This window comes from Zootoca vivipara, chromosome 15 (assembly GCF_963506605.1).
Source record: "Zootoca vivipara chromosome 15, rZooViv1.1, whole genome shotgun sequence".
Classification (NCBI taxonomy): Eukaryota; Metazoa; Chordata; class Lepidosauria; order Squamata; family Lacertidae; genus Zootoca; species Zootoca vivipara.
Genome location: NC_083290.1, coordinates 1,111,311 through 1,135,877, shown reverse-complemented (window position 1 = coordinate 1,135,877; position 24,567 = coordinate 1,111,311). Strand labels below are relative to the sequence as shown.

The following is a 24,567-nucleotide window of genomic DNA, read 5'->3' as shown; positions in this document are numbered from 1 at the left end:
GGAGTTCCAAAGGGCAGGCGGGGCCCCGTCAGTCTCTTCGTTGCCTGGGCGAAGAGGCAAACTCGACCGGATCGCTCTCTTCCCGCCCGTGAAGCTCAAGGCGAAGGAAGCCAAAGGGAAGAGCCGCCCTCGGCCCCGAGGGCTTACAATCGGAAGGAGAGACAAGAGAAACGTCTTGCCAGGAGAACAGCTTTGAGTTGAACCAGAATCCGAATCCCACGGGCCGCCTGTGGAGTCACTGTGAGAAATCTCGCGCGCCCCTGAGCGTGTGCAGAGTGCAAACCTCGGCTCCCTCGAGTCTCCCTGCGAAGGCGGCTTCTTCGCCCTCCGCCCGCCCCTCCGCCCCCGCCGGGCTCTGAGTCACTAATCGGGAGCAGATGCCTCCGGCCAGAGCCTCGCCTGCCTGTCTGCCTGCCGAAGGTAAGGGGGCGCACGGAGGGAGTGGGGAGAAGCCAAAGAGGTGGGGGCGCTTGGCAAACCCCCGAGGCTGGGTGGGCAGGTGAACCGAGCCCCGGGACCTATTTGCTCGCCCGGCCGCCTGCGAGGGCGCCTCTGAGCTTACGCAGAGCGCCTTGAGCAATGCAGGATAGGATGACAAGGAGGAGGAAAAGGGATGTTCGTGGTCTCCGGGAGCCCCGGCGCTTATTTTGCTCGCCCTGCCGTCGGCGAGGGCGCCCCTGAGGTTACGCAGAGAGCCTCGAGCAATGCAGGATGGGCGCGGAGGAGAGCAGAGGATTGGCCGCCGCCCGCGCCTATCCAGTGGAAGGCGAGCAGGCGAGGGCGCCTCTGAGGTTACGCAGAGTGCCTTGAGCAATGAAGGATGGGCGCGGAGGAGAGGAGAGGGTTGGCCGCACCTATCCAGTGGACGGCGAGCCGGCAAGGGCGCCTCTGAGGTTACGCAGAGCGCCTCGAGCAATGCAGGATGGGCGCGGAGGAGAGGAGAGGGTTGGCAGGATGACCAAGAGGAGAGTCTCCGTGCGTCCCCGCACCTCTTCCTTTCCCGGGACCAGATCCTCGGCGGGCTGCCCGCCCAGCCTCCTCCTCCTCCGCCCGCCCCGTCTGGGCTGCAGGCGAACCTGGAAGGAGCGGGTGTCTCTCCATCCCGGGTCTCCTCCTCCTCCTCCTCCTCCGCATCCCCTGGAATTTCCGGGGATCGGGTTACGCGACCCTCCGCCTCCTCCTCCTCCTCTCCGGCTGCATACTTCCAGCGAGCAAGCGGGACCAGAGGCGACGGGGCGGGCGGTGAGTACCAGACTCCCGGCTCCGCCATGCATGCCTTCCTTGCCCAGGGCATTGCAAGCGCCCCCCCCCCTCTGCAAAAACAAGGCTCCCTCTCCTCTCCCTCCTCCTCCTCCTCCTCCCTGACTTCGCCACGTCTTGCCCGCATCCAGGAGAGGTGCTGAGGCCTGCCATCGGGATGTCTGCTCCCTCCCCGGCTTAGGAGAAGAGTTGAAAAACAACAGACGGCTTTGATGGGGGGGGGGCGGGCGGGGAAGGGGAAGGGCTCCCGGGCAGAGCAGCTGCTCTGCATCCAGAAGGCGGCCAGTGCAGTCCTTGAAACTTTGGAGAGCCGCTGCTGCCGGTCAGAGACTCCTGAGCCAGGCAGACCAATGTGTCTTCTTGACTCAGTAGGGAGCATAAAGCCACTTCTTCTGGGTCTCCATTTAAACCAGCCTTTAATCCAGAGCCAAGAGGACTAGAATCTTGATTTATTTTTAAAGGGAGGGGCCATAGCTCAGTGGGAGAGCATCTGCTTTGCATGCAGAAGGTCATGGCTTCAAGCTCTGGCAGCATCTCCAGGTAGCACTCCTATCAGAAACCTTGAGGAGCTGCTGCCGGTCGGTGAAAGGCAGTATTGAGCTAGTATTGACCAATGTATCTGACTCAGTAGGGAGCATCCTATGATTCCCTCCCCCTCCTAATCTCCCTGCCTGGATCCAATCTCTCACAAGAGGTTGTTTTCCCCTTTCTTTCTTTCTTTCTTATTTTGTAAAATTTGTACACGCAGGCTGGAAACCTAGTGGCCTGCAGCAATTCCGTTGCACCCGCCTGCTGCCTGCCAAGACGCCTTCACCCAAGGCACTGTTTTGTTTTATGGGTACTCCTAGATTGTTTTATGGGTGCTCCTAAAGGCTGTCCTGTATGAATGAGGCAAATGGGTGCAGCCCCATCATTTATTAATCTTTATCGATTTATATCAGGCATCCCCAACCTTTGGCCCTCCAGATGTTTTGGACTACAATTCCCATCATCCCTGACCACTGGTCCTCTTAGCTAGGGATCATGGGAGTTGTAGGCCAAAACATCTGGAGGGCCGCAGTTTGGGGGTGCCTGATTTATATTCCCCCAGGGAGCTCAAGGTGCTTGCCACAGCCCTCCTCTTTTTTAGGCCTCACGATAACCCTGCAAGGTAGGCTGGGTGAAGAGATGTTGCCTAAGCCAAAGGTACCCAGTTAGATTGGGGGGGGGAGGGTTGGCATTCAAAGCAGATGCTCTGTAGCACTGACCCACAGCCCTTCCCAAACACCTGGAGGGCTCTAGGGGTGTGTTTTTTTTGTTTTGTTTTTTGGTGTGGGGAAGTCTGGTTGAGACCAAGCTCCAAGCTCTATTCCTGCAATGCAGGGGGTTGGACTAAATGTCCCCTTGGGATCCCAACTCTACAAATCTAGGATTCTATTGCTCCCACCAGCAGCCCCTTATTTCTCTGGGAGGTCTTATCAGGGCCCCAGAATGGGACCCTCAAACATCAAGTACCAGGTAATGCAGAATATTTGGGGAAGATTTCCCCCCGCGATGGATAACGTGCATCTGGCCAGCCCCTGTGAGAACAGGATGCTTGGCTAGACAGGCCCTTGGCCTGATCCAGCAGCCTCTTCTTATGGAGGTCTATTGTGATAGCAGAACCTCCATGCCCAGGGACAGTCTACCTCTGAATACCAGGCCCTGGGGAACAACAACTGGAAAGTTGCTGCTTGTGGGCTTCCCTTTAGGGGCCCCCGGTCGGCCACTGTGAAAGCAGGATACTGGCCTGGAGGGGCCATTGGCCTGATCCAGCAGGCTCTGTTCTTTATGATTAAAAAAAGCAGGTAAATGAAACTGCCCCAAGAAGAAGGGCAAAGGGGGGGGGTTGGCATGGATACCTGCGCTGCCCACTTTTCAGAAATAAAATCTGTGCTTCCAGGTGGGAATATTGGACAGCTCTGCAGTCGAACCTCGAGTCCTGACGATGAATATCCTTGCCCCCGTCAGGCGGGACCGCGTCATTGCCGAACTGCCACCGGTAAGGGGGCCAGGAGTCCTTTGAGGCAGAGCTCAGCAGCAACACTTAGGGGGCCAGAATCTCACTTTTTAGCACCAGGAAGCTGTTGCACCTGTGGCTCCACCCCTTTCCCCTCTGGCCCCGCCCACCACTGATCTTCGGCCCTTGAAAGGTTGCCAAGGAGACGATGTGGCCCTCGATCTGAGAACGGTTCCCCAGTCCTAGTTAGCTTCCTGCTGACATGCACATTTCTTGCCCCTCTTTCTGATAGGAAAAGAGAATGGAGGCCAGGAATGGCTCAGCCAAACTGGGGGGGGGGCTGGAATTTCGGGGGGCTTGCACCAGATTGGAGAAAGTTTTGCTGGGGGGCTGTGTGTGTGCGTGGACAGAGAGTGGGGTGTGTGGCCTGTATTTGGAGAGAAGGCTGCATAAGGAATCATAGGGCTGTAGGGTCGGAAGGGGCCCGCAGGGTCATCTAGCCCAACCCCAGTCCCCGTACCCATGCAATATTCCCCGGGTGTCCCACGGACACGGAGCAATGGATTCAAACTTCAAGAAAGAAGATTCCACCTAAACATCAGGAAGAACTTCCTGACAGTAAGAGCCGTTCAGCAGTGGAATTTGCTGCCAAGGAGTGTGGTGGAGTCTCCTTCTTTGGAGGTCTTTAAGCAGAGGCTTGACAGGCATATGTCAAGAATGCTTTGATGGTGCTTCCTGCTTGGCAGGGGGTTGGACTGGATGGCCCTTGTGGTCTCTTCCAACTCTATGATTCTATGATCTGGAGCCTTTTTCATCTGGCCCACTGATCCAAATCAGGGGGAAGACAACAACGGGGGGGAAAATCAGTCTCCTGGCCTGGGTTGGACTAGATGACCCTAGGAACCCTGTGCAGCTCTGATAGGGATAAAGCTCTTTTAATTCCTCAAGAGCAGGGGTCAGCAAACTTTTTCAGCAGGGGGCCAGTCCACTGTCCCTCATACCTTGGGGGCAGGGGGCAAACTATATTTTGAAAAAGGAAATGAACCAATTCCTATGCCCCACAAATAACCCAGAGATGCATTTTAAATTAAAGCACACATTCTACTCATGTAAAAACACGCTGATTCCCAGACCATGCGCGGTCCGGATTTAGAAGGTGATTGGGCCAGATCCGGCCCCTGGGCCTTAGTTTGCCTACCCATGCTCAAGAGCATCAAAAACTTTGAGAGGTGTGTGTGTGTGTGTGTGTGGCCACACAGGTGGCCTGTGAACTCAGTGGTTGGGGAAACTTTTTTTAAAAAATGCACACAAACATATTTGTTTCTTGTGTGTTTGTGTATCTTTGCATTGGAAGAGCTATTTAGGGGGCTGCAATGAGCATACAGAGTGGGGTGTGTGTGTGTGGCAGTGCGGTAACTCTCCCCAGCCCCATCCCAGCCTTGTTTTCCTTCCCAGTGCTTCACCAAAGGGGCCGCGCTCCATTCCAGGACCTCCTTCCACCCCAAAGTGGTTGGGATGTGCCAGTCCCAGAGGACGGGGACCGTGGGGTGAGTATTTAACGCTAGAGCATGAGAACATCGAACGAAGCTGAACGTCGGAAGATTTGGGGTGGATAAAAGGAAGTCCTCCTTCATGCAGCGCAGAGTTAAACTGTGGAACTCCCTGCCACAGGAGGCAGGGACGCCCGCCAACTTGGATGGCTTCAACAAAGGTTTGGACAAATTCCTGGAGGAGGAGACGGCTATTGATGGCTCCTAGCCAAAATGACTTTTCTCCGCCTCCACAGTCAGAGGCAGTAAATGCTTCTGAATATTAGTTGCTGGAAAAGAGAGGGTCTTGCGTTCGAATCCTGTTTGTGGGTTTCCCTTTGGAGCATCTGGTTGGCCACTGTGAGAGCAGGAGGCTGAACTAGATGGGCCCCTGGGCCTGATCCACCAGCCAGGCTCCTATTTACGGGGACCCGTGTCTCCTTTAAAGACCATCGCCATGACCCCCCAGAGGCCAAATCCACAGATCAGTTATGGGCACAGAAGTCTATTCCTTTTATCTCTCCTGAATCTCTTGCACAGAATCATGGAATTGTAGAGCTGGAAGGAGGGACCAAAAGGCCCATCTAGTCCAACCCTCAGAATGCAAACATCGCAGCTGATTTGTCGGCCTTTCCCTACAAATTCCTCCTCCTGTTCATATGCAGTTTTGTCTAAGATGAATATTTTTGCACAGCGGTTTCCCCAAATAGAATACAGTCTTGTATGTTATTTTTCACTGATGCCTGCATTCATACGTACCATTGGCATCCTTGCACACTTTGCTTGGCTGGAGAACTGCACTGCAAAATTCATGGAAAATGTGAATTTTTAAAGACAACTCACGTATTGTTTCAGAAACTGCGAGTCAGTTTGTCTTTAAATGTGCAAATCTCTTTCACTATACCATTATGAGAGAAGGAGAAAGACTTCTCTATCCAATTTTCGCCACCCCAGGGGGAATTTTATCCCTCTCTATCACACTCCACCCCTTTTATCTCACATCAGTTGCCCTTTATCTTAGCTTAGATAAAAGCCTCCTGGCATTATGAACAATTCCTATTAGGGGAGTTTCTCCAAGCCCCCAATAATTCCAGCTACCTTTTCCCTAGACATTAACTCAGCCTCTCCCCCCTTCTCAACAGGTATAAAATTTCCAAGATCATTGTAGTCGGTGACCTCTCTGTGGGGAAGACCTGCCTGATCAACCGGTAACTATGGGAGAATACCCGGGTGGATCGGGGCCCAGGTCTTGGAGAATCCTGGGAATTGTAGTTTGCTCAGGGTGCAGGAAACTAGCTCAGCAAGTTCAGCGCCCTGAACGAACGGCAATACCCAGGGTGCCCCACGACTGGTTAGAGCGCTTTAAATGTAAAGTGTGGATTTGACCCAAGTCCCTTTATGCCTGTGACTCCCCCCCCCCCGACCCTCCTTGGGTGTCTTTGCCTGGCTGCAAATGTTTCTCAGAACTGTGCAAAGGTTGCTGTTTTTCGTGGGGGTGGGCAGGGGGGGCAGAGAAGCACCCCCTCCATTTGCAAATCTTGAGCAGGAAGAGGATGATGCAGAAGCCAACCCCCTCCCCCTTGATCTCTCTCTCTCTCCCCCCCTCTCCCTCTCTCTTTCCTTATCCTCAGCTTTTGCAAAGACACTTTTGACAAGAACTACAAAGCCACCATTGGGGTGGACTTTGAGATGGAGCGGTTTGAGGTGCTGGGGGTCCCCTTCAGCCTGCAGCTGTGAGTACCTGCAGCCCCCCCCCCCAGCTACCCAACCTGTCCGTCCTGCGGGGGGACCCCTCCCTTGGCCTCCTCCCCCCTTCCTCAGTCATCCCCGCTATGCACCCGCAGCCTAACGCCTTCCCTCCCTCCCTGCCAGGTGGGACACGGCCGGCCAGGAACGCTTTAAATGCATCGCCTCCACCTACTACCGTGGAGCTCAAGGTGAGACGGTGTGATTATCAGGGGCTGGAGGGTCTGTCTGTCTGTCTGTCTTTCTGTCTGTCTGTCTGTGTCTCTCTTTGCAGCAGATAGCTCCCTGGAACACAGCTAACAGGTGGGCAAGCAGCCTTGAGGACTAGCACCTTACCGGTGCTTCCCTGCAAGGATAAGCGAGCTACATTTGAAAGTGAAAAACTGGGTTCCTCTTGGCGTTCTCCATGGGTGGTGAAAAACTGCAGAAAGGAGCCCTCTTTTGTGACCACTGGGGTCCCATCCGTGGGGGGGGGGGATGTGCGCGCTGATGAATATTTCTTGTTATTTTGTTGTGCTTCCCTTTGGGGCCTCTGGTTGAAAGTGCCCCGTCCAGCGTTTGTCAGAATTTACCATCTCAAGATCATCTAAGCCCTCCCTTTCCTCCCGACCTCGAACTGTCTAATGTTGGGGGGGGGACTCAGGAGGGAGTCCCCTTTTCTCCTCCGTGACCTCAGCTCTGCAACTCTCCCCGCCTCTCCGCAGCCATCATTATCGTCTTTGACCTGAACGATGTGGCCTCCCTGGGCCACACCAGGTGAGTTACCTGCCAAGTTCGCCCTTCCCAGCTGGTGTCAAAGCTCTGCCGTCAACCGGGGTGTGTGTGTGTGCGTGGCTGTGAGCTGTGGCGGATTTAGCCCCTGACTCAACATTGATTCCAGAGCCAAATTGCACCGTGTGATCCTACTGCGATTCCTGCGCTGCAGGGGGCTGGTCTAGACGCCTTGGGGCTCATCCCCAACTCTGTAGGTAACGCCGATTGATTAAAACAACCCCCTTCATTTTAGTACCTTTGACCCTTTGTGGGGAGGTCAGGGCCCCTCTCAGCCTCTCTCCTACCTCGCAAGGTCGTTGGGAGGATAAAACAGGGAGCAGCAGAACTCTGCACGCCCCCTGGAGCTCCTAGGATATCAGTGCAATAGAAAGATAAGGGAATTAATAGTCGCAGTGATGAATTCCACCCCTGGATTCCTCTCTCTGCCCAACCTCTTCCAGGCAGTGGCTGGCTGATGCCCTGAAGGAGAACGACCCATCCAGCGCTATCCTCTTCCTCGTCGGCACCAAGAAAGATCTCAGCGTAAGTTGGGGAGAAAAAGAGAGAGGGAGAGAGAGGGCGGGCTGTATCCTGCCTGCCCCACCTCCCTGCGGGTCCCTCTGCCTCATTCAGAAGGCGTCTCCCGCCAACTCCGTTCAGGGCTCATTCATTGAAGCTGCGCAGAGCCCGGGATCATTTGCATGGCAGGGGGTTGGGCTGGATGACCTCTGGGGGTCTCTTCCACAATTCCATGATGTCCTAGGGGATGGGGCTACTGATTCATTGAGGTTCTTCACGAGGGCCTATAGATAACAGGCACAACCAAAGCATCTTCTTCCTGCCCCCTGGCTTGCCTCTCCCCCTGACAAACCCCGCTTTGCTCCCGGGGTGATCCTGGCAACTTGATCGAAAGCTGGATCCCGTTGGATCAGCCCGGTTCAGGATCCAGCCAAATCCAGCCCTATTCTTTATCATTAAGGGGGCAGGGAAAGAGGACACTTCCACAAACCTTATACTCTCTCAGCCACAGGCACCATCTTTGTGCTTTACAAAGGGGTAGCTCTCTGCCCCAAGCAGCTTCCAATATGAAAGTTACCACGGAAGGAAGCAGAGGCAGGGAAGAAGCACTTCTAGCTGGGTTCCTGGAGCTGTTGTCGCTGAACCCCTTCCCTCCCTCCTGAGCCCTTCCCTCCCCTCTCACAGTCTCCGGCACAGTACAGCCTCATCGAGAAGGATGCTCTCAAGGTGGCCAAGGAAATGGAGGCCGAATATTGGGCTGTCTCCTCGCTCACAGGTAAGTTTCTCTTCTGAATACCTGAGGCTGCAGGCTGCAGGAAGGGAGAGTTGCTCGGATCCTGCTTACAGGCTTACCATAATAAGCTGCCTCTCTCTGTGTGCCTCCTTCTTGAGAGTTCCGGAGGGTGGCAACACAAGAACAGGGCCTTTTCTGCAGTGGCTCCCTGACTGTGGAAGTTCGCCTGGTGCCTTCATTATACACCTTTAGGTGCCAGGAAAAAAAGTTCTGATTGATCTGATTGACATCCTAAACCCTTTTAAAACATGGCTCTTTTGCGGGGCGGTGTTTTTGTTTTGATTTTATATATTGTGAATGTTTTGATTTTATATATTGTGATCTTTTCTGTGAACTGCCCTGAGACCTCCAGCAGGAGGGTCTTCATATTGATAAATTCGGGACAGTTAAAAGAGAAGATTTATTAATGTAGTGCCAGGTTAACCTGCGGAACTCAGTTCCACAGGAGACAACGATGGCCACCAACTTAACGGGCTTTAAAAGAGGATCAGGCAAATTTATGGAGGAGGAGAGGGTGGTCTGTGGTCTTTAAGGAAACGGTATCCCCCCCCACTGCCCCCTCCTCTCTCTGCAGGTGAGAATGTGCGGGAGTTCTTTTTCCGGGTGGCAGCGCTGACCTTTGAGGGGAGCGTGATGGCGGAGCTGGAGAGGAGCAGCGCAAGAAGGATCGGTGACGTCGTGCGTAAGTGTCCCCCTCGCCGCACAAGTCCAGCCGGCCCCATAACGGGGGGGGGGGGAGGGAGGGCTTCAAACAGCCCCCCCGTTTCCACGGAAGCAGCCCCACTTCAGCCACAGAGCCAGCTTGGCGCTATCCGGACCTTTGTAAACGGAACTGTGTACTGTATATTCAACACTTAAGCAACAAAATCATTGTGCAGAATTTCGGTATGAATTCTGCACTGGGGAAAAGCCGCATCCTTCCGTCGGCAGAAGTTCTGCAAGCTGAGCAGATCTCCACCAACTGTTGCAAAAGTCATTGCACTGCCAGTCTTGTTTTTATTACCTGCATTTTAATAGATTGGTTTGTTGTGTTTTGGTTCTGTTTTTGCATTTCGTCTGCCTTGCTTTAATTTGTGTAAGCTGCCATGAGCCGCAGTCCAGGGGAAAAGACAGGATACCAATAAATCTAATGATGATTTATTATTGCAAAAATTACTGTGTTTGAAAATAATTTGTAGAGATGTTTCTGCTGTGTTTTTTTTTTTTTTTTGGTTCATTGAAGTTGCTCTGTTTTTAGAGCTGGTGTCTTGTGCTGCTGCAGCTGGTTTTTTAAATCTGTGAGGGCTGTGCTATAAAGCAGTTTCTAAACTTGTTAAATAATAATATTTTAATTTTGAGGGTATATATTCTGCTTTTTCCAAAGCAGGAACTCAAGGCAGCTAACACAAATTAAAACAACACAGACAGGGTATACCGTAAAAAACTGAAAAGATCTGTAAGCTAATCATTAAGATAACAATAGCAATACAGTGGTGCCTCGCTAGACGAATTTAATTCGTTCCACAGGTCTTTTCTTATAACGAAAAATTCGTCTAGCGAATCCCATAGGAATGCACTGAATTTTTTTGAATTTTTTTTTTTGCCCATAGGAACACATTAATTGAATTTCAATGCATTCCTATGGGAAACCGCGATTCGCTAGACGAATTTTCCGTAAAACGCATTCATCTAGTGAGGCAACCTCCGCTAGAAAAAACCTTTCGTTAAGCGGAAATTTCGTTAAGCAGGGCATTCATTAAGCGAGGCACCACTGTACCTCTCAAGTCCCCTCTCTGGCACGGCCCACCATGTTTTTCACTGCATCTTCATAAGGACTAGAAACTTGTTTGCTTCGTAGAGACTGAGGATTCTCGGGAAGCTTCCCTGCTCTTCTGTGGTCTTTCAGTAAACACACGGCTCTGCTGATGGACGGTGACAGGCAGAGTTTTTAGCCAATGAGAATGGGATGGGGGGGAGGGCTCAATGTAGCCAAGGTTACAGCAGCCTCTTCCCAGCGATCCACAGTTCTGCAAGCCAAGCAAATTTGCATGATCTGCCGCAAAGTTTATTTGCACTGCCTATTAATTGCAGATCGGCATTTTATTATTATTATTAAATGATTGGTAGAGATGTGGTTAGTTTTCAGGGTTTGTTGCAAGTCTTAGAGTTTGTGAGAGGGGGCTGGAGCAGAATTCCTATTATTAGACAAATTTAAAAACTGCTTCATGGCATGAAGCCATCAGAGGAGTGTGCAGGATACAAACAAGATTGAGAGATTGCAGGGGGGGGGATGTGGGGCTCGTTTAATCTCACTGTAAACAAGTGAGCCGTTCCTCCTTATGAGGAACGGCTTAGGGAGCTGGGTATGTTTAGCCTGGAGAAGAGAAGGTTAAGGGGTGATATGATAGACATGTTCTAATATATAAAAGGATGCCATATAGAGGAGGGAGAAAGGTTGTTTTCTGCTGCTCCAGAGAAGCGGACACGGAGCAATGGATTCAAACTAAAAGAAAGAAGATTCCACCTAAACATTAGGAAGAACTTCCTGACAGTAAGAGCTGTTCGGCAGTGGAATTTGCTACCAAGGAGTGTGGTGGAGTCTCCTTCTTTGGAGGTCTTTAAGCAGAGGCTTGACAGGCATATGTCAAGAATGCTTTGATAGTGTTTCCTGCTTGGCAGGGGGTTGGACTGGATGGCCCTTGTGGTCTCTTCCAACTCTGTGATTCTATGATTCTAAGTGGTACAGTGACAATAAAGTATTTATTATTATTATTATTATTATTATTATTATTATTATTATTATCCATTTGTTTTGTTTTTATCCTGCACACTCCTCTGATGGCTTCATGCCATGAAGCAGTTTTAAAATTTAATAATAGGAACACTTCTGAAATCTGCTCCAGCCCCATCTCTGGCAATGCCTGCCTGGTTTTGCCTGTACCATCACAAGGACTAGAAACTTGTTTTGCTCACAGAGGCTGAGTTTTTTCAGGATTTTTTTGCTCTGCCTCTTTCAGGGATCCACAGCGACGAGCGGGACCTGTACCTGAACACCGAGAAGCGCCGGAGAGCGAAATGTTGCCAGTGACACGAGCCGTACAGATGGGGGAAGGAATTTCACCGGCCTGAACATTTGCACTGAACTTATTTCTATACCAAAGAAAAGTGTTGCTGTTTTTTTAAATTTTTAAGAAAAGAACAGATTGCCATCACAACCTAAGTCAAGCCATCGGTCCATCTAGCTCAGTATTGTCTGCACTGACCGGCAGCAGTGGCTCTCCGGGATTCCAGGCAGAAGACCTTCCCAGCCCCACCAGAGCTTGCTGCCATGGACTGAGCCTGGGATATTTTCCATGCAAAAAGCAGGTGCTCTAACCGCTGAGCAGTATGTGATTCCTGTATTGGAGGGGGTTGGACTAGATGACTCTTGGGGGCCCCTTCCAACTCTACAATTGATCCTCTTCCCTGGATGAAGCTGGTCTGTTTTTTTTTCTGCCCCCAAATGTTTCTGCCCTCGTGGCTTCTTGTGGGGCAGCCCAGGAAGAGAATCTTAGAGGCCCCTGTGAAGGGATTGGAAAATCACCTCGACTTCATGTCTACATTCCATGGTTTTCCTTTGCCACAACAGTTTCCTGTTGGTGACATCGATTCCTGTACCAGGACATGTAAGATAGCCCCTGGTTCTGGTGTCATGGGACATGTCCCACCCCATTGGGCATAAAGACCCCCTTGTCCCCTGCCCCAAAAAACCTGTTGCAGACAGCAATCCATTAACCAAAGCGCCTCTGGTCTCCTGGTACGAATCGCATTCAGTCATAATAAAAGTTGAAATGTTGTGCTTTTTCTAACTGTTGCCTTGAATGTGCGTTGATGGGGTTGGCCAGCAGTGGGGTGTCATTTCAGCCTGGGGGGCCACATTGCCTTGTGGGGGACTTTCTGGGGGCCAAGTGACAGGCCCCGAGGCAAAGAGTGTTTGGGCTCCAAGGAATGTGATATGAGCCCAGCGTCCTCTCCCCCTAGGAGCCTACCAATCGAGATAGACTGCCGCTAAACCTGGAGGTTCCCTAGGGATGTCAGCGGAGTCTGCTGGATCAGGCCAGGGGCCCATCTAGCCCAGCATCCTGTTCCCACAATGGCCAACCAGATGCCTCAAAGGGAAACCAACCAGCAAGATTCGAACCCAAGACCACACTCTCCCCTCCCCTGGTTTCCAGTAACTGAGATTCAGAAGAATTGATGCCTCCAGTAGCCATCAATAGCCCTCTCCTCCTCCTCCATGTATTTCTCCAATCTTCTTTTAAAGCCATCTAGTTTGGTGGCCATCCCTGCCTCTTGTGGCAGGGAGTTCCACAGTTTAACCCTGTGCTGTGTGAAAGGCTTCTCCCTGGTCCTGAATGGGGTAACTGTGCCCCTGAAGGACCAGATGCGCAGCCTGGGAGTAATTTTGGACTCACAGCTGTCCATGGAGGCGCAGGTCAATTCTGTGTCCAAGGGCAGCTGTTTATCAGCTCCATCTGGTACGCAGGCTGAGACCCTACCTGTCCGTGGACTGTCTAGCCAGAGTGGTGCATGCTCTGGTTATCTCCCGCTTGGACTACTGCAAGGCGCTCTACGTGGGGCTACCTTTGAAGGTGACTCGGAAACTACAGTTAACCCAGAATGCGGCAGCTAGACTGGTGACTGGGAGCGGCCGCCGAGACCACATAACACCGGTCTTGAAAGATCTACATTGGCTCCCAGTACGTTTCCGAGCACAATTCAAAGTGTTGGTGCTGACCTTTAAAGCCCTAAATGGCCTCGGTCCAGTATACCGGAAGGAGCGTCTTTATCCCCATCGTTCAGCCCGGACACTGAGGTCCAACTCCGAGGGTCTTCTGGCAGTTCCCTCCCTGTGAGAAGTGAGGTTACAGGGAACCAGGCAGAGGGCCTTCTCGGTGGTGGCACCTGCCCTGTGGAACGTCCTCCCGTCAGAAGTCAAGGAAATAAACAACTATCTGACTTTTAAAAGACATCTGAAGGCAGCCCTGTTAGGAAAGTCTTTAAATGTTTAATGCTGTATTGTGTTTTTAATACAGTATTCGGTTGGGAACCACCCAGAGTGGCTGGGGTATAAATAAATAAATAAATAAATAATAATAATAATTATAATTATTATTATTATTATTTCTTTTACCACTCCTGAATCTTCCAACGAGAACACCTGTGACTAACTTAGGTCCATTCAATTCCAGTGTGTCTTTGAGTAGAACTTGGTTGAGCACGACCCCCTCATATTGTCCAATACTTAATTTCATGTTTTACTGCTGGGGGTGGGGGGGACTGCGGCTCTCCAGGCATCTCTGTGTGGCCCCAGGACCATGCAGGGGGTTGGACTAGATGACCCTTGGTGTCCCTTCCAGCTCTACAATTCTATGACACCCTCCTCTCCCCACAACATCCCCCTCTCCCCTCTTTTAAAAGTGACCCGAGTTTCTGTGCCCCTCATGTCCTCCGCCCAAGACCTCATTGCTTTTTTTTTAATGCAACATGGAGCACTTTGTACAAGACATCAACGCTGGATGACCCTCGGGGGTCCCTCCGAACTAGGAATCTAAGTTTCATCGATTCAGCGGGTGGTTTATTAACTACACTGGGGCAGAAGAATACGGAGAAGGAACATTTTTCTGATGGAGTGCCAGATAAGCTGGAAGGCATGGAGGCAAGATTCCCAAACTGGTCTCTGAGTCACACGCTTGCAGGATCCTGGAGGTTTATGACCCGGGAAGCAGGCGGAACTTGCCTCTCTTGGGATGCTATGGGTCTCTGCGGGGCGCCTTGGGGGCGTGCATTTACCTGTGTGCCTTCCCCACTACTGCGGTCCTTGGTTGGAGTTGAAGGCGTGGAAGGAGTCCAGCCGGTGAGCGTTGAACTGGGGCATCAGTTGGGGGGGCACGCAGTGTGCCCACTTGTAGCGGTCTTTCAGCCAGAGCCCACCCTCGCTGTCCTCCACGCAGATGGCAGCGATGCCTGCAGGCAGGTTGGGGGAAAGGCAGCTTCAGAGCCAGGGTAGACTGCTCCTGCAGCTGGAGGCTCTGCCCACCCATCCGCCGCAGCTCTCTTGAGCTCCGGCTGCCTGCTCCCTGACCCACCTGCCACTAGGCCGCCTTGTTCCTCCACCAGGTGGATGGCGCCCCGCATGGTGCCCCCGGTCTCGACCCACTGGTCCACCAGCAAGACGCGAAGGCCTGGTCAGAAAGGGGGCAGAGGGCAAGGTGGGGTTAGTGTGCCAAGTTCCACCCCACCCCGTTCCTCACCTGTGATTTTAAAAATAAATAAATGTGGATCTGGAGCATAGCTAGGAAACATCAAAAGAGCCCTGTAGTGCTGGATCAGGCCTGAGGGGCCTGCCACACGGCAAAAAGAGCATCTGGGGGGAATTTCGGGAAATCGGGAAAATTTTGGGATTTTGAGGTTGATTGCCAACAACTTTTGAGTTTCTTTTCCCAGAAAAAGCTCCATTGCTTTGAGTTTCCCGGAAAAAAAATCTCAATATCTTTTGTGTCCTGAGTTTTACTTCTAGAAATATGGCCACCTAACCAATGGGAAGCCCACAAGCTGGACCTGAGCGCAATTCTCCAGTGTCTATATTCGCAGATAGACTGCTGCTGGGCATGGAGGTTCTGCAATGCCAATAGACCTCCATAAGAAGAACTTGGATGGATCAGGCGAGTGGCCCATTGAGTCCAGCCTTCTCCCAGGGGCCAACCAAGTGCCCCAGAGAGATGCCCCTAAGCAGGAGCTGAGCTCAAGAGCCCTCTTCCCTCCTGTTATCCAGAGGGGTTTCTGCCTCCCATTAGCCATTTATAGCCTTCACCTCCATTAATTTGTATTTATAAGTGCAACAGAAGACTCTGCCCACAGGGAGGCACTCAGGGCAACTGCAACACTCTCCCTCCTCAGCCTGCAAAGGCATTTACTGCCTCCGACGGAGGAGGGCGTAGATGGATCCCAGCTCCTGTCGATCCCAGTGGCCAGCATGCTCAGTGGTCAGTGGGGATGGGTACCCAGCCCTGATCCTGTCTCTCTGTGTGTAGACATCAGTTCCTTTGGGGAGGGAGATCTGGACAAGGGGATAATAATAATAATAATAATAATAATAATAATAATAATAATAATAATAATTTCAGGAAGTTTCTAATGTTTGACGTTTAATTATGTTTTTATGTGTACTGGAAGCCACCCAGAGTGACTGGGGAAACCCAGCCAGATGGGTGGAGTGGGGTATAAATAATAAAATTATTATTATTATTATTATTATCTCTGCTCACCTGGCGAGATGGCATCAGCCCGCATCTCCATCACCTTCTCGCGACCCTGGTAGTCCTTGTAATGCTTCGAGAGGGTTTTCACGCACAGGTGCCCAGCTTTCCGTATGGCCAAAAAGCCCTTCTGGAGGGTGTGGGCGATGGCAGCGCCTGAGGGCGAGTTGAGAAGGGCAAAAGGGATGCCCACCTGAATCGTGAGATATCGCGCCATGCCCTCCCTATCCCCAGCCCCAAATCTATTCATTTTGTTTTCATCAAACTTATTTGCAGGGTTCAATCCTGCTTGGGAAATACTCCAGAGTCCTTTGCCATCATGTTGGGAATGCAGAATAGAGGGAATGCCCTCTGCGTGTGCTCAGAGGCATTTTTAGGAACATGAGAACAACAGAGGAGTCTTGCTGGATCAGGCCAAAGGGGACCCATCCTGCTCTCCCAACCAGATAATAATAATAATAATAATAATAATAATAATAATAATAATAAATTTTATTTATACCCCGCCCTTCCCAGTCAAAAACCGGGCTCAGGGCGGCTGACACCAACAGAACCACAATAAAACATAAAAACAATTAATTAAAATACAGATCAAAATACAGTATTAAAATTTAAAGTGCAGCCTCATTTCAATGTCCCAAAGGGAAACTTGCAAGGGAAATCTGAGCCCAGGAGCCCTCTCCCCTCTCCCTTCCTGCAGTTTCCAGCAACTGATTTTCAGAAGCATTCTTGCCTTTGACTATGGAGCCCACAGCACAGCCATTGTGTCTAGGAGCCACCGATAGCCTAGTAATAGGGTTGTCAAATTTGCAGATGACACAACCGTGATCGGGCTCATCTCTGATAAGGAGGGTGAAACGGACTATAGAGATGAGGTGGAGCGGCTGACAGAGTGGTGCAGAGTTAACAACTTGCTCATAAATACAAAGAAAACAAAGGAGCTTGTGGTGGACTTTAGGAGACAGAAGAACGAGGTCCAGCCACTTTTGATTGACGGAATTTGTGTGGAGAGGGTAACAACGTTTAGATTTCTAGGCATTGAGTTACAGGAGGATCTGTCCTGGAGTGTTAATACAAGGGGGCTTGTGAAGAAGGCGCAGCAGAGACTGTATTTTTTGAGAATTTTAAGGAAAAACCATCTTCCACAAAAGCTGCTGCTTGCCTTCTATCCCTGTGCCATACAGAGCGTGCTCACGTACGGTTTATGTGTGTGGTACGGAAGCTGTACTTCCCAGGACAGAGCAGGGCTGTGTAGAATTATTAAAACAGCAGAGAGCATTATTGGCTGCTCACTCTCCACCTTAGAACAAATCTATACCACCAGGTGCCATAGAAAAGCACTAGATATATCAAGAGATCCAACGCACCCTGGTCACCATTTCTTTCAGCTCCTGCCATCGGGACGGAGATATAGAACAATGCAGGCAAGAACGAGCCGTCTCAGGAACAGTTTCTTCTCTAGAGCAATTTTGGCCTTAAATGGAAAGTCTGGGCTTTGAAGTCATCTTATTTTACTTGTTATTTTGTATCGTATTTACTGTTTTTGATGAGGTCTTGTAGTAATTTTGGGTTATGCTGAATGCTTTATCTGAGTGGATGTAGCAACCGAGTAATTTCGGGGACAATGACATTAAATATTATCTTATCTTAGCCCTCTCCTCCTCTGTGGCTTTGCCCAACCCACTTTTAAAGCCACCCAGGGCAGTGGACATCCTGTGGCAGGGAGTTCCACAGTTTAACTCTCCACTGCATCTCTATCCCCTGGATTGCTTCTGCCTTGCTCTTTGCTCCCTGGCCAAGCCTGGCCCCCGACTCACCTAGGATGAAGCCCATTGCGTCAATGCCAGCAACCAGGTCGATGGGGTCGCCCCGAAAGGTTTTCAGGAGATCTTCCACGCAGTCCTGCAAGGCCTGGCGAGATCAGAGAGGAAGGGAGAGTGATTGGGGGAGCTTCCCTACTAACGGGAGCTTCCAGTTACCATTCTAATTCTGTGTATTCCCAATACAGTATTAATGTGTATCATTAATCTCTATTATTACTATATCCCTAAAGACAAGGTCAGCGTCTTTTTATATCTCTCGCTTGCACTACTGCAATGCGCTCTATGTGGGGCTACCTTTGAAGGTGACCCGGAAACTACAACTAATCCAGAATGCGGCAGCTAGACTGGTGACTGGGAGTGGCCGCCGAGACCACATAACACCGGTCTTGAAAGATCTACATTGGCTCCCAGTACATTTCCGAGCACAGTTCAAAGTGTTGGTGCTGACCTTTAAAGCCCTAAATGGCCTCGGTCCAGTATACCTGAAGGAGCGTCTCCACCTCCATCATTCTGCCCGGACACTGAGGTCCAGCACCGAGGGCCTTCTGGCGGTTCCCTCGTTGCGAGAAGCCAAGTTGCAGGGAACTAGGCAGAGGGCCTTCTCGGTGGTGGCGCCCGCCCTGTGGAACGCCCTCCCAACAGATGTCAAAGAGAAAAACAATTACCAGACTTTTAGAAGACATCTGAAGGCAGCCCTGTTCAGGGAGGCTTTTAATGTTTAATAGATTATTGTGTTTTATTCTTCTGTTGGAAGCCGCCCAGAGTGGCTGGGGAGACCCGGCCAGATGGGCGGGGTATAAATAATAAATTATTATTATTATTATTATTATTATTATTATTATTATTATTATTATACACAACAGCGGCCGCAAGAGTACTTGTGGCCAAAAACTGGAAGGGTGAGAAGACTCCCTCAATGTCAGTGGCAACTTAAATTCTGCAAATATATCGAACTAGCCAAGATGACAGCGTCGATTAGAATGCAATCAAAACAAGAATTAAGAAAGGAATGGAAGGGCATTGAATAATATATTGTACAATATTACTTCGATGGAAATCTTTGGATAAGTATTGATTGAGTTCATTAAGCTAAAATGCACTGATTCTAGAATAGAGGATTGATTAGTGTGATGAATAAATACGAACACAATGATAGAGTTTTAATGTAGCGAGAAGGACCTCGTGCAAGTGGGACGTCACATGGGTATTTGGATAAATAGTGAATAGGGTGTAGGGCTAGATGTGGGGAATCCGTATATTTAATATAATATAAGTTATGTACAGTACTGAAATTGTACAGTAACTAACGTGTAATATGAAATAAATAAATAAATAAATAAATAAATAAAGGGAGGGAAATCTCTATTAATACTATTTTGTTGTTGTTAGTGTGAGTGTGTCATTTTTTCATTTATTCTGGGAGCCTTTTTTCATTTATTCTGGGGGGAGCGGAGATGAACAAATTCCTATGGCCCACAAATAACCCAGAGATGCATTTTGAATAAAAGCACATGTTCTACTCATGTAAAAACACGTTGATTCCCGGACCATCCGTGGGCCAGATTGAGAAGGCGATTGGGCCGGATCCGGCCCCCAGGCCTTAGTTTGCCTACCCCTGCCCTAAGCACAGGCTTATTTTGTTTAATGGTTAATCAAGCCCTGACAACAGCCCTGTGAGGTAGGTTAGGCTGAGAGTCACACCCAGGGAGAGTTTCATGGCTGAGAGGGGATTTGAGCCCTGGTCCCTCCCAGGTCCCAGTGCTCTAACCACTACACCGCATTACCTCTTATCCTCTCCCACCTGAGAGAGGCCCAGTCCCACACCAGGCTCTCACCTTACAAAAATCTACTTCTGTCCATTCACTTCCACTCCCCCCCCACTGTAATCTCAACTCCTGATAACAGACTCTGTAGAGTTGGAAAGGGTTCTGTGGGTCATCTAGTCCAACCCCCTGCAGCGCAAAGTGGGGCTCAAACCCGCAACCCTGAGATGAAGAGTCTCCTGCTCTACCCGACTGAGCTATCCTGCAGTCCATCAGATACAAAGGTCAACCTCCTGCCCCAGAAGTTGTCCGCAGCCTCCCTTACCTGTGGGTGGCAGTAGAGGCGGGAGGGGTCCAGCCAGGCGAAGCTGGGGCCTTTGATGTTGGGGGCCATTAGCCCCAAATACCAGGCCTGCTCTCGTGGGTCGGGGACGTGTTTCAGATCCATGGAGACGTGGTCAGGGTCAGCAGATGGAGGAGAAGCTGTAAGGGAATTTGGGGGGGGGGCTGGGGCTGGAGAAGAATAAATTCAAAGAGATGCTTTCTATCGCAAGGCTCCTCGAGTGCCACTCAAAACCTTGCATCAATTGGTGTGGAGACTCTCCTCTTTCTCATTTCCTTGTGCGCTGCCTTTCCAGAGTTAAGCCACGTGTCAAAAAGGCTTCACAGTCCCCTCTAACAGCTGCAAATACACATTTAAGCATCGCTGAGAGAATCTCAGTAAGTCTGCGAGAGAATGAAATGATCCCCGCACAGGGAAGTCTAACAATAAAGGGATGGAAAATAAAAAAAATTCCTTCAGTAGCACCTAAAAGACCAACTAAGTTTTTATTTTGGTATGAGCTTTCGTGTGCATGCACACTTCTTCAGATACACTGGAAACAGAAGTCAGCCCCTTATGTATATACAGAGGGTGGGTGTGGGTGTGGGGGGGGAATGGGTGATGGGCTGATGGGAGTGGTAAACCTGTAGATGGCTGTTAACGACTGCTGATGACTGCAATTGGTCCTGCGGGGGGGAAAGCAAGGGCTGAGGCGCTAAAGAAAGCTTGATCATGCATAATGAGATAAGAATCCAATGTCTTTGTTCATCCATGGTTTTAAGCTTGGTAATGAGTTCCAATTCAGCAACTTCCCTTTCCAGTCTGTTCCTGAAATTTTTCTGTAATAAAACAGCTGCTTTGAGATCTTGTATAGAATGCCCTGGGAGATTGAAGTGTTCTCCTACCGGTTTCTCTGTCTTGTGGTTCCTGATGTCAGATTTATGTCCATTTATCCTTTGGCGTAGGGTTTGGCCTGTTTGTCCAATATAGAGAGCTGAAGGGCACTGTTGGCATTTGATGGCATACACAATGTTAGAAGACGAGCAATTAAATAGTCCTGAGATGGTATGTTGGATGTTGTTGGGGCCAGTGATGGTGTTGTCCAGGTGTATGTGGCAGCAAAGTTGGCATCTGGGTTTATTGCAGGCTCTGGTACCAGTGTCCATGTTAAAGGGATGGAACTGACCTTCATGAGGACTAGATTCTTTCTTGCTAGGAGCATCTGCTTTGCATGCAGAAGGCTCTGCATCTCCAAGTCTGCAGAGCTGCGTGAAACCCTGGAGAGCTTCTGCCAGTCAGTGCGGACAGTATGGGGCTATACAGATTCTACACTCTGACTCACTCTGGGGCAGCTTCCTATTTCATTTTTTTTTGCGGGGGGGAAAGTGACCATTATGCAGAATCATGATGAGTAGAATATTTCTCTTGGGGGCTCAATGGCAGAACAAGAGGTCCACATTCTGGCTCAGGGCTCTTCTCATTTGTGGGGACATTGCAGCAAAACAAGAGTGACTTATTTATTTCCTAACAATTACCCATCAGTTTATTGGGGGTTGGGGAATCTCTCAGAGCAGTTTGCAAAAGAGCTAAAACAAAAACATTAAGTTGGTGGACTAAGCCGAAATGGCAAAATTAACTGGGAAACTCGGGAATCAAGAAGACAAGAAATTTAAAAAAAGAGTGGGAAATGTTTATAACGTATATACAAAATAATTGTAAACAGGTCAAAACATTAGCAGGGTTTTAAATACACTTGTAATGTAACAGAAGGCATAGGTAGTAACTTAGGAAGATGAAAAATTGGAGAAGCATTGATAAGCAGTTGAAAATAGAATCAAAAGGACCCAAGGAAGGGATGGGGGGGGGGAAGTCAGGAGATTCAGAGTAATCTCAATATTTGGATTTTGTACTGCTTTTTGATGGTTGGTTGCTTATTTATTTATATATTTTTGAAAACCAAATAAAAAGGTTATAAAAAATAGAAAACTGGGGGAAAAAACCAATAACATTATCAATCACAAAAATTAACAACAACAACAATAATCTAAGCTTTCGTAAAGTTAAAATAACAATAGACTGAAAAGAGATTAAGATTTGCCTCAACTTTCTAAACAGCTGGGTAGTCTTGACTAAAGAAAAGTAGTTTAGCCAAAAAGAGGGCGGCAAAAAGGTATCAACAGGCAGGGAGTTCCAAAGTTTAGGTGCTGCCACAGAATTGTGGACTTGGAAGGGGTCATGAGGGTCATCAAGCCCAACCCCCTACAATGTAGGAACTTTCTGCCCAACGTGGGACTCGAACCCATGACCCTGAGATGAAGCGTCTCCCGCTCTGCCGACGGTGCTATCCCAGCGGAGTTATCGCCCGCTTCCCAGCCTGTCACGCCCGATCCCTTTCCTTCCTTCTTGCAAAAACAGTCCAATCTTTTCAGGGAAGCGAGATGGTTGTGCAAGAACCCCGCCCGTCCCCAAACCGCCTATATCACCTCCAGCTGGATTTGCTGGGTTGAAGCTTGAATGCTGTGTGGAAACAGCAACAGTCTGGGCGTTTGGTGTGGATTTCTGAAAGGAGGGATCCAATGTGGGCTGGATCCTGTTCCGTCCTTGCCTGTGGGTCTCTGCTGTCCGAAATAAATACATAAAAGCCCCTCCCGCCTCCCGCTCCATTAAACCCAACATTTCCCAAATGTCAGAGGCAGCCCCAGATTTCCCTGGGGGGGGGGGAGAAAAAAGCCCACAGCTCACTCATTCCCATTCCCCATGTGGTGTGTCCAGTACCTGGGAGAGGAGAGGTCAGTGCTGGGCAGAGTCCGATCTCTGCCTCTTCCCAGGCCTCTTCCGGACGGAGACTCAGGCGGTGTTTTCTCCTGGGAGGCCAAAGGTGCTACTGGATCCAAGCGGAGGGACGGAGGGAGGAGGGCCTTCGTGCCACGGACAGTGACAGCTGGGGAAGCCCAGCCCTTGCGTGGCCGGGGTCCAGACTCCAGGGCCAGCTCCGGCCTCACAATTAAAGCTATTCACAATTCATTCACCACGAGGAGCCCTGGAGGGGGAGAAAACAACAAGGGAGGCCCCGAGAAGCAGCGGAACAGGAGTAGGGGTCAATCCAGTTGGTTGGGAGGCCTTGCAACAAACGGACTTTCCTCAAAAGATCGGACTTCTTCGCGATAAGGAAAAGCAGCGGAGAAATGCTGCCAGCCAGTGTTGGCAGCATGGAGCTAGAGGAAGCAATGCTTTGGCTCAGGAGAAACCCATGCCCCGCAGGAAACCCACCAGCTTGTTTCCTCGTTTAGGATGTGGGGCAAATCCTGCTTCAGCAAGGCTGAACTCGTGAGAAGTCTCGCATCTAGATTAAGGGAAGTGATAACCTCACTCTATTCTGCCTTGGACAGACAGACCACCCCTGGAAGACCATGTCCAGTTCTGGGCACCAGAATTGAAGAACGATGTTGACAAGATAAAAAAATTCCCTCAGTAGCACCTTAAAGACCAACTAAGTTTTTATTTTGGTATGAGCTTTCGTGTGCATGCACACTTCGTCAGATACACTGAAACAGAATCCACCAGACCCTTATGTATATTCAGAGGGTGGGGGGTGGGGGTGATGGGAATGGACAAACAGGCCAAACCCTACGCCAAAGGATAAATGGACACAAATCTGACATCAGGAACCACAAGACAGAGAAACCAGTAGGAGAACACTTCAATCTCCCAGGACATTCTATACAAGATCTCAAAGCAGCTGTTTTATTACAGAAAAATTTCAGAAACAGACTGGAAAGAGAAGTTGCTGAATTGCAACTCATTAGCAAGCTTAAAACCATGGAGCCACCTGGAATGAACAAAGACATAGGATTCTTATCTCATTATACATGATCAAGTTTCCTTAGCACCTCAGCCCTTGCTTCCCCCCCAAGACCAATTGCAGTCATTAACAGTCGTTAACAGTCATCAACAGGTTTACCACTCCTGTCAGCCCATCACCCATTCCCATCACCCCCACCTACCTACCGGTATAACTAGATGTTGACAAGCTGGAAGGTGGGCAGAGGAGGGCAACCAAGATGACCAGGGGTCTGGAAACCAAGCCTGATGAGGAACAGTTGAAGGAGCTGGGTACGTTTAGCCTGGAACAGTTTCTTCTCTAGAGCGATTTTGGCCTTAAATGGAAAGCCTGGACTTTGAAGTCATCTTATTTCATTTGTTATTTGTATCATATTTACTGTTTTTAATTAGGTTTTGTAATTTTGGATTATGCGGAATGCTTTATCTAAGTGGATGTAGCAACCGAGTAAGTTCGTTGCCCCCGCAAGGGGACAATGACAATAAAGATATCTTATCTTATCTTATCTTAAAGAGGAGATACGATAGCCATCTTCAACTATCTCTGGAGGGTAGGACTCGAACCCATGGCTCCAAGTTACGAGAAAGGAGGTTCCGACTCAACATCAGGAGGAAATTTCTGACGGCAAGAGCTGTTGCACAGTGGAACAGACTCCTTCGGAAGGCGGCCGGCTCTCCTTCCTTGGAGGCTTTTAAGCAGAGGTTGGGTGGCCCTCTGTTGTGGATGCTTGAGCTGAGATTCCTGCATTGCAGGGGGTTGGACTAGATGACCCTGGGGGTCCCTTCCAGCTCTAAGATTCTATGATTCTATGAGGCTCGGGGCTAGGGTTGCCAGCTTTTCATAACAGTGTAATACTTTTCAGTGAACCTTTCTTAACAGTGGCTGGGTAGTTCTGTGGTGCTGGGATCCGTGAGTTCCCAGGATTTTTATTGGGGGGGAACGACGACAGTGATATAAATGTCT

At 49.9% G+C, this 24,567-nt stretch overlaps 2 protein-coding genes across 5 annotated transcripts; one reads left to right on the top strand and one right to left on the bottom strand.

The window, feature by feature from the left end:
- Nucleotides 1-104: 104 nt before the first annotated feature.
- On the top strand, nt 105-12,483 carry RAB34 (RAB34, member RAS oncogene family). 2 transcript variants are annotated; one of them, XM_060268308.1, is made up of 11 exons: nt 105-420; nt 3,182-3,280; nt 4,694-4,785; nt 5,910-5,975; nt 6,399-6,500; nt 6,640-6,704; nt 7,218-7,269; nt 7,728-7,809; nt 8,470-8,560; nt 9,153-9,260; nt 11,575-12,483. In XM_060268308.1, exons 2-11 carry the CDS (start codon nt 3,227-3,229, stop codon nt 11,643-11,645), a joined length of 783 nt encoding a protein of 260 aa, XP_060124291.1. In that variant the 5' UTR covers nt 105-420; nt 3,182-3,226; the 3' UTR covers nt 11,646-12,483. The 2 variants fall into 2 exon arrangements, with proteins under 2 accessions (XP_060124291.1, XP_060124290.1); XM_060268307.1 differs by lacking the exon at nt 105-420 and adding an exon at nt 1,177-1,242.
- A 1,282-nt stretch (nt 12,484-13,765) lies between these two features.
- Nucleotides 13,766-22,664, bottom strand: LOC118097221 (adenine phosphoribosyltransferase-like). 3 transcript variants are annotated; one of them, XM_035139949.2, is made up of 6 exons: nt 22,539-22,664; nt 19,767-19,954; nt 17,673-17,766; nt 15,865-16,011; nt 14,686-14,781; nt 13,767-14,563 (listed from the first exon to the last, which is right to left on the bottom strand). In XM_035139949.2, the coding sequence occupies exons 2-6, from the start codon at nt 19,887-19,889 to the stop codon at nt 14,406-14,408; spliced, it is 618 nt and encodes a 205-aa protein (XP_034995840.2). In that variant the 5' UTR covers nt 19,890-19,954; nt 22,539-22,664; the 3' UTR covers nt 13,767-14,405. The 3 variants fall into 3 exon arrangements, with proteins under 3 accessions (XP_060124417.1, XP_034995840.2, XP_060124418.1); XM_060268434.1 differs by lacking the exons at nt 19,767-19,954; nt 22,539-22,664 and adding an exon at nt 18,161-18,478 and having other exon boundaries at nt 13,766-14,563; XM_060268435.1 differs by lacking the exon at nt 22,539-22,664 and having other exon boundaries at nt 19,767-20,041.
- Between the last annotated feature and the right edge of the window lie 1,903 nt (nt 22,665-24,567).

Bases quoted from the DNA above. Each gene is read 5' to 3' on its own strand.
- RAB34 (XM_060268308.1), top strand. From the start codon at position 3,227: ATGAATATCCTTGCCCCCGTCAGGCGGGACCGCGTCATTGCCGAACTG. The intron at 7,270-7,727 runs GTGAGTTACCTG...AACCTCTTCCAG, and splicing joins GCCTCCCTGGGCCACACCAG to GCAGTGGCTGGCTGATGCCC. The intron at 7,810-8,469 runs GTAAGTTGGGGA...CCCCTCTCACAG, and splicing joins GCACCAAGAAAGATCTCAGC to TCTCCGGCACAGTACAGCCT.
- LOC118097221 (XM_060268434.1), bottom strand. From the start codon at position 18,361: ATGTCTTCTAAAAGTCTGGTAATTGTTTTTCTCTTTGACATCTGTTGG. The intron at 16,012-17,672 runs GTGAGTCGGGGG...ACTCGCCCTCAG, and splicing joins CGCAATGGGCTTCATCCTAG to GCGCTGCCATCGCCCACACC. The intron at 14,564-14,685 runs GTGGGTCAGGGA...ACCTGCCTGCAG, and splicing joins ACAAGGCGGCCTAGTGGCAG to GCATCGCTGCCATCTGCGTG.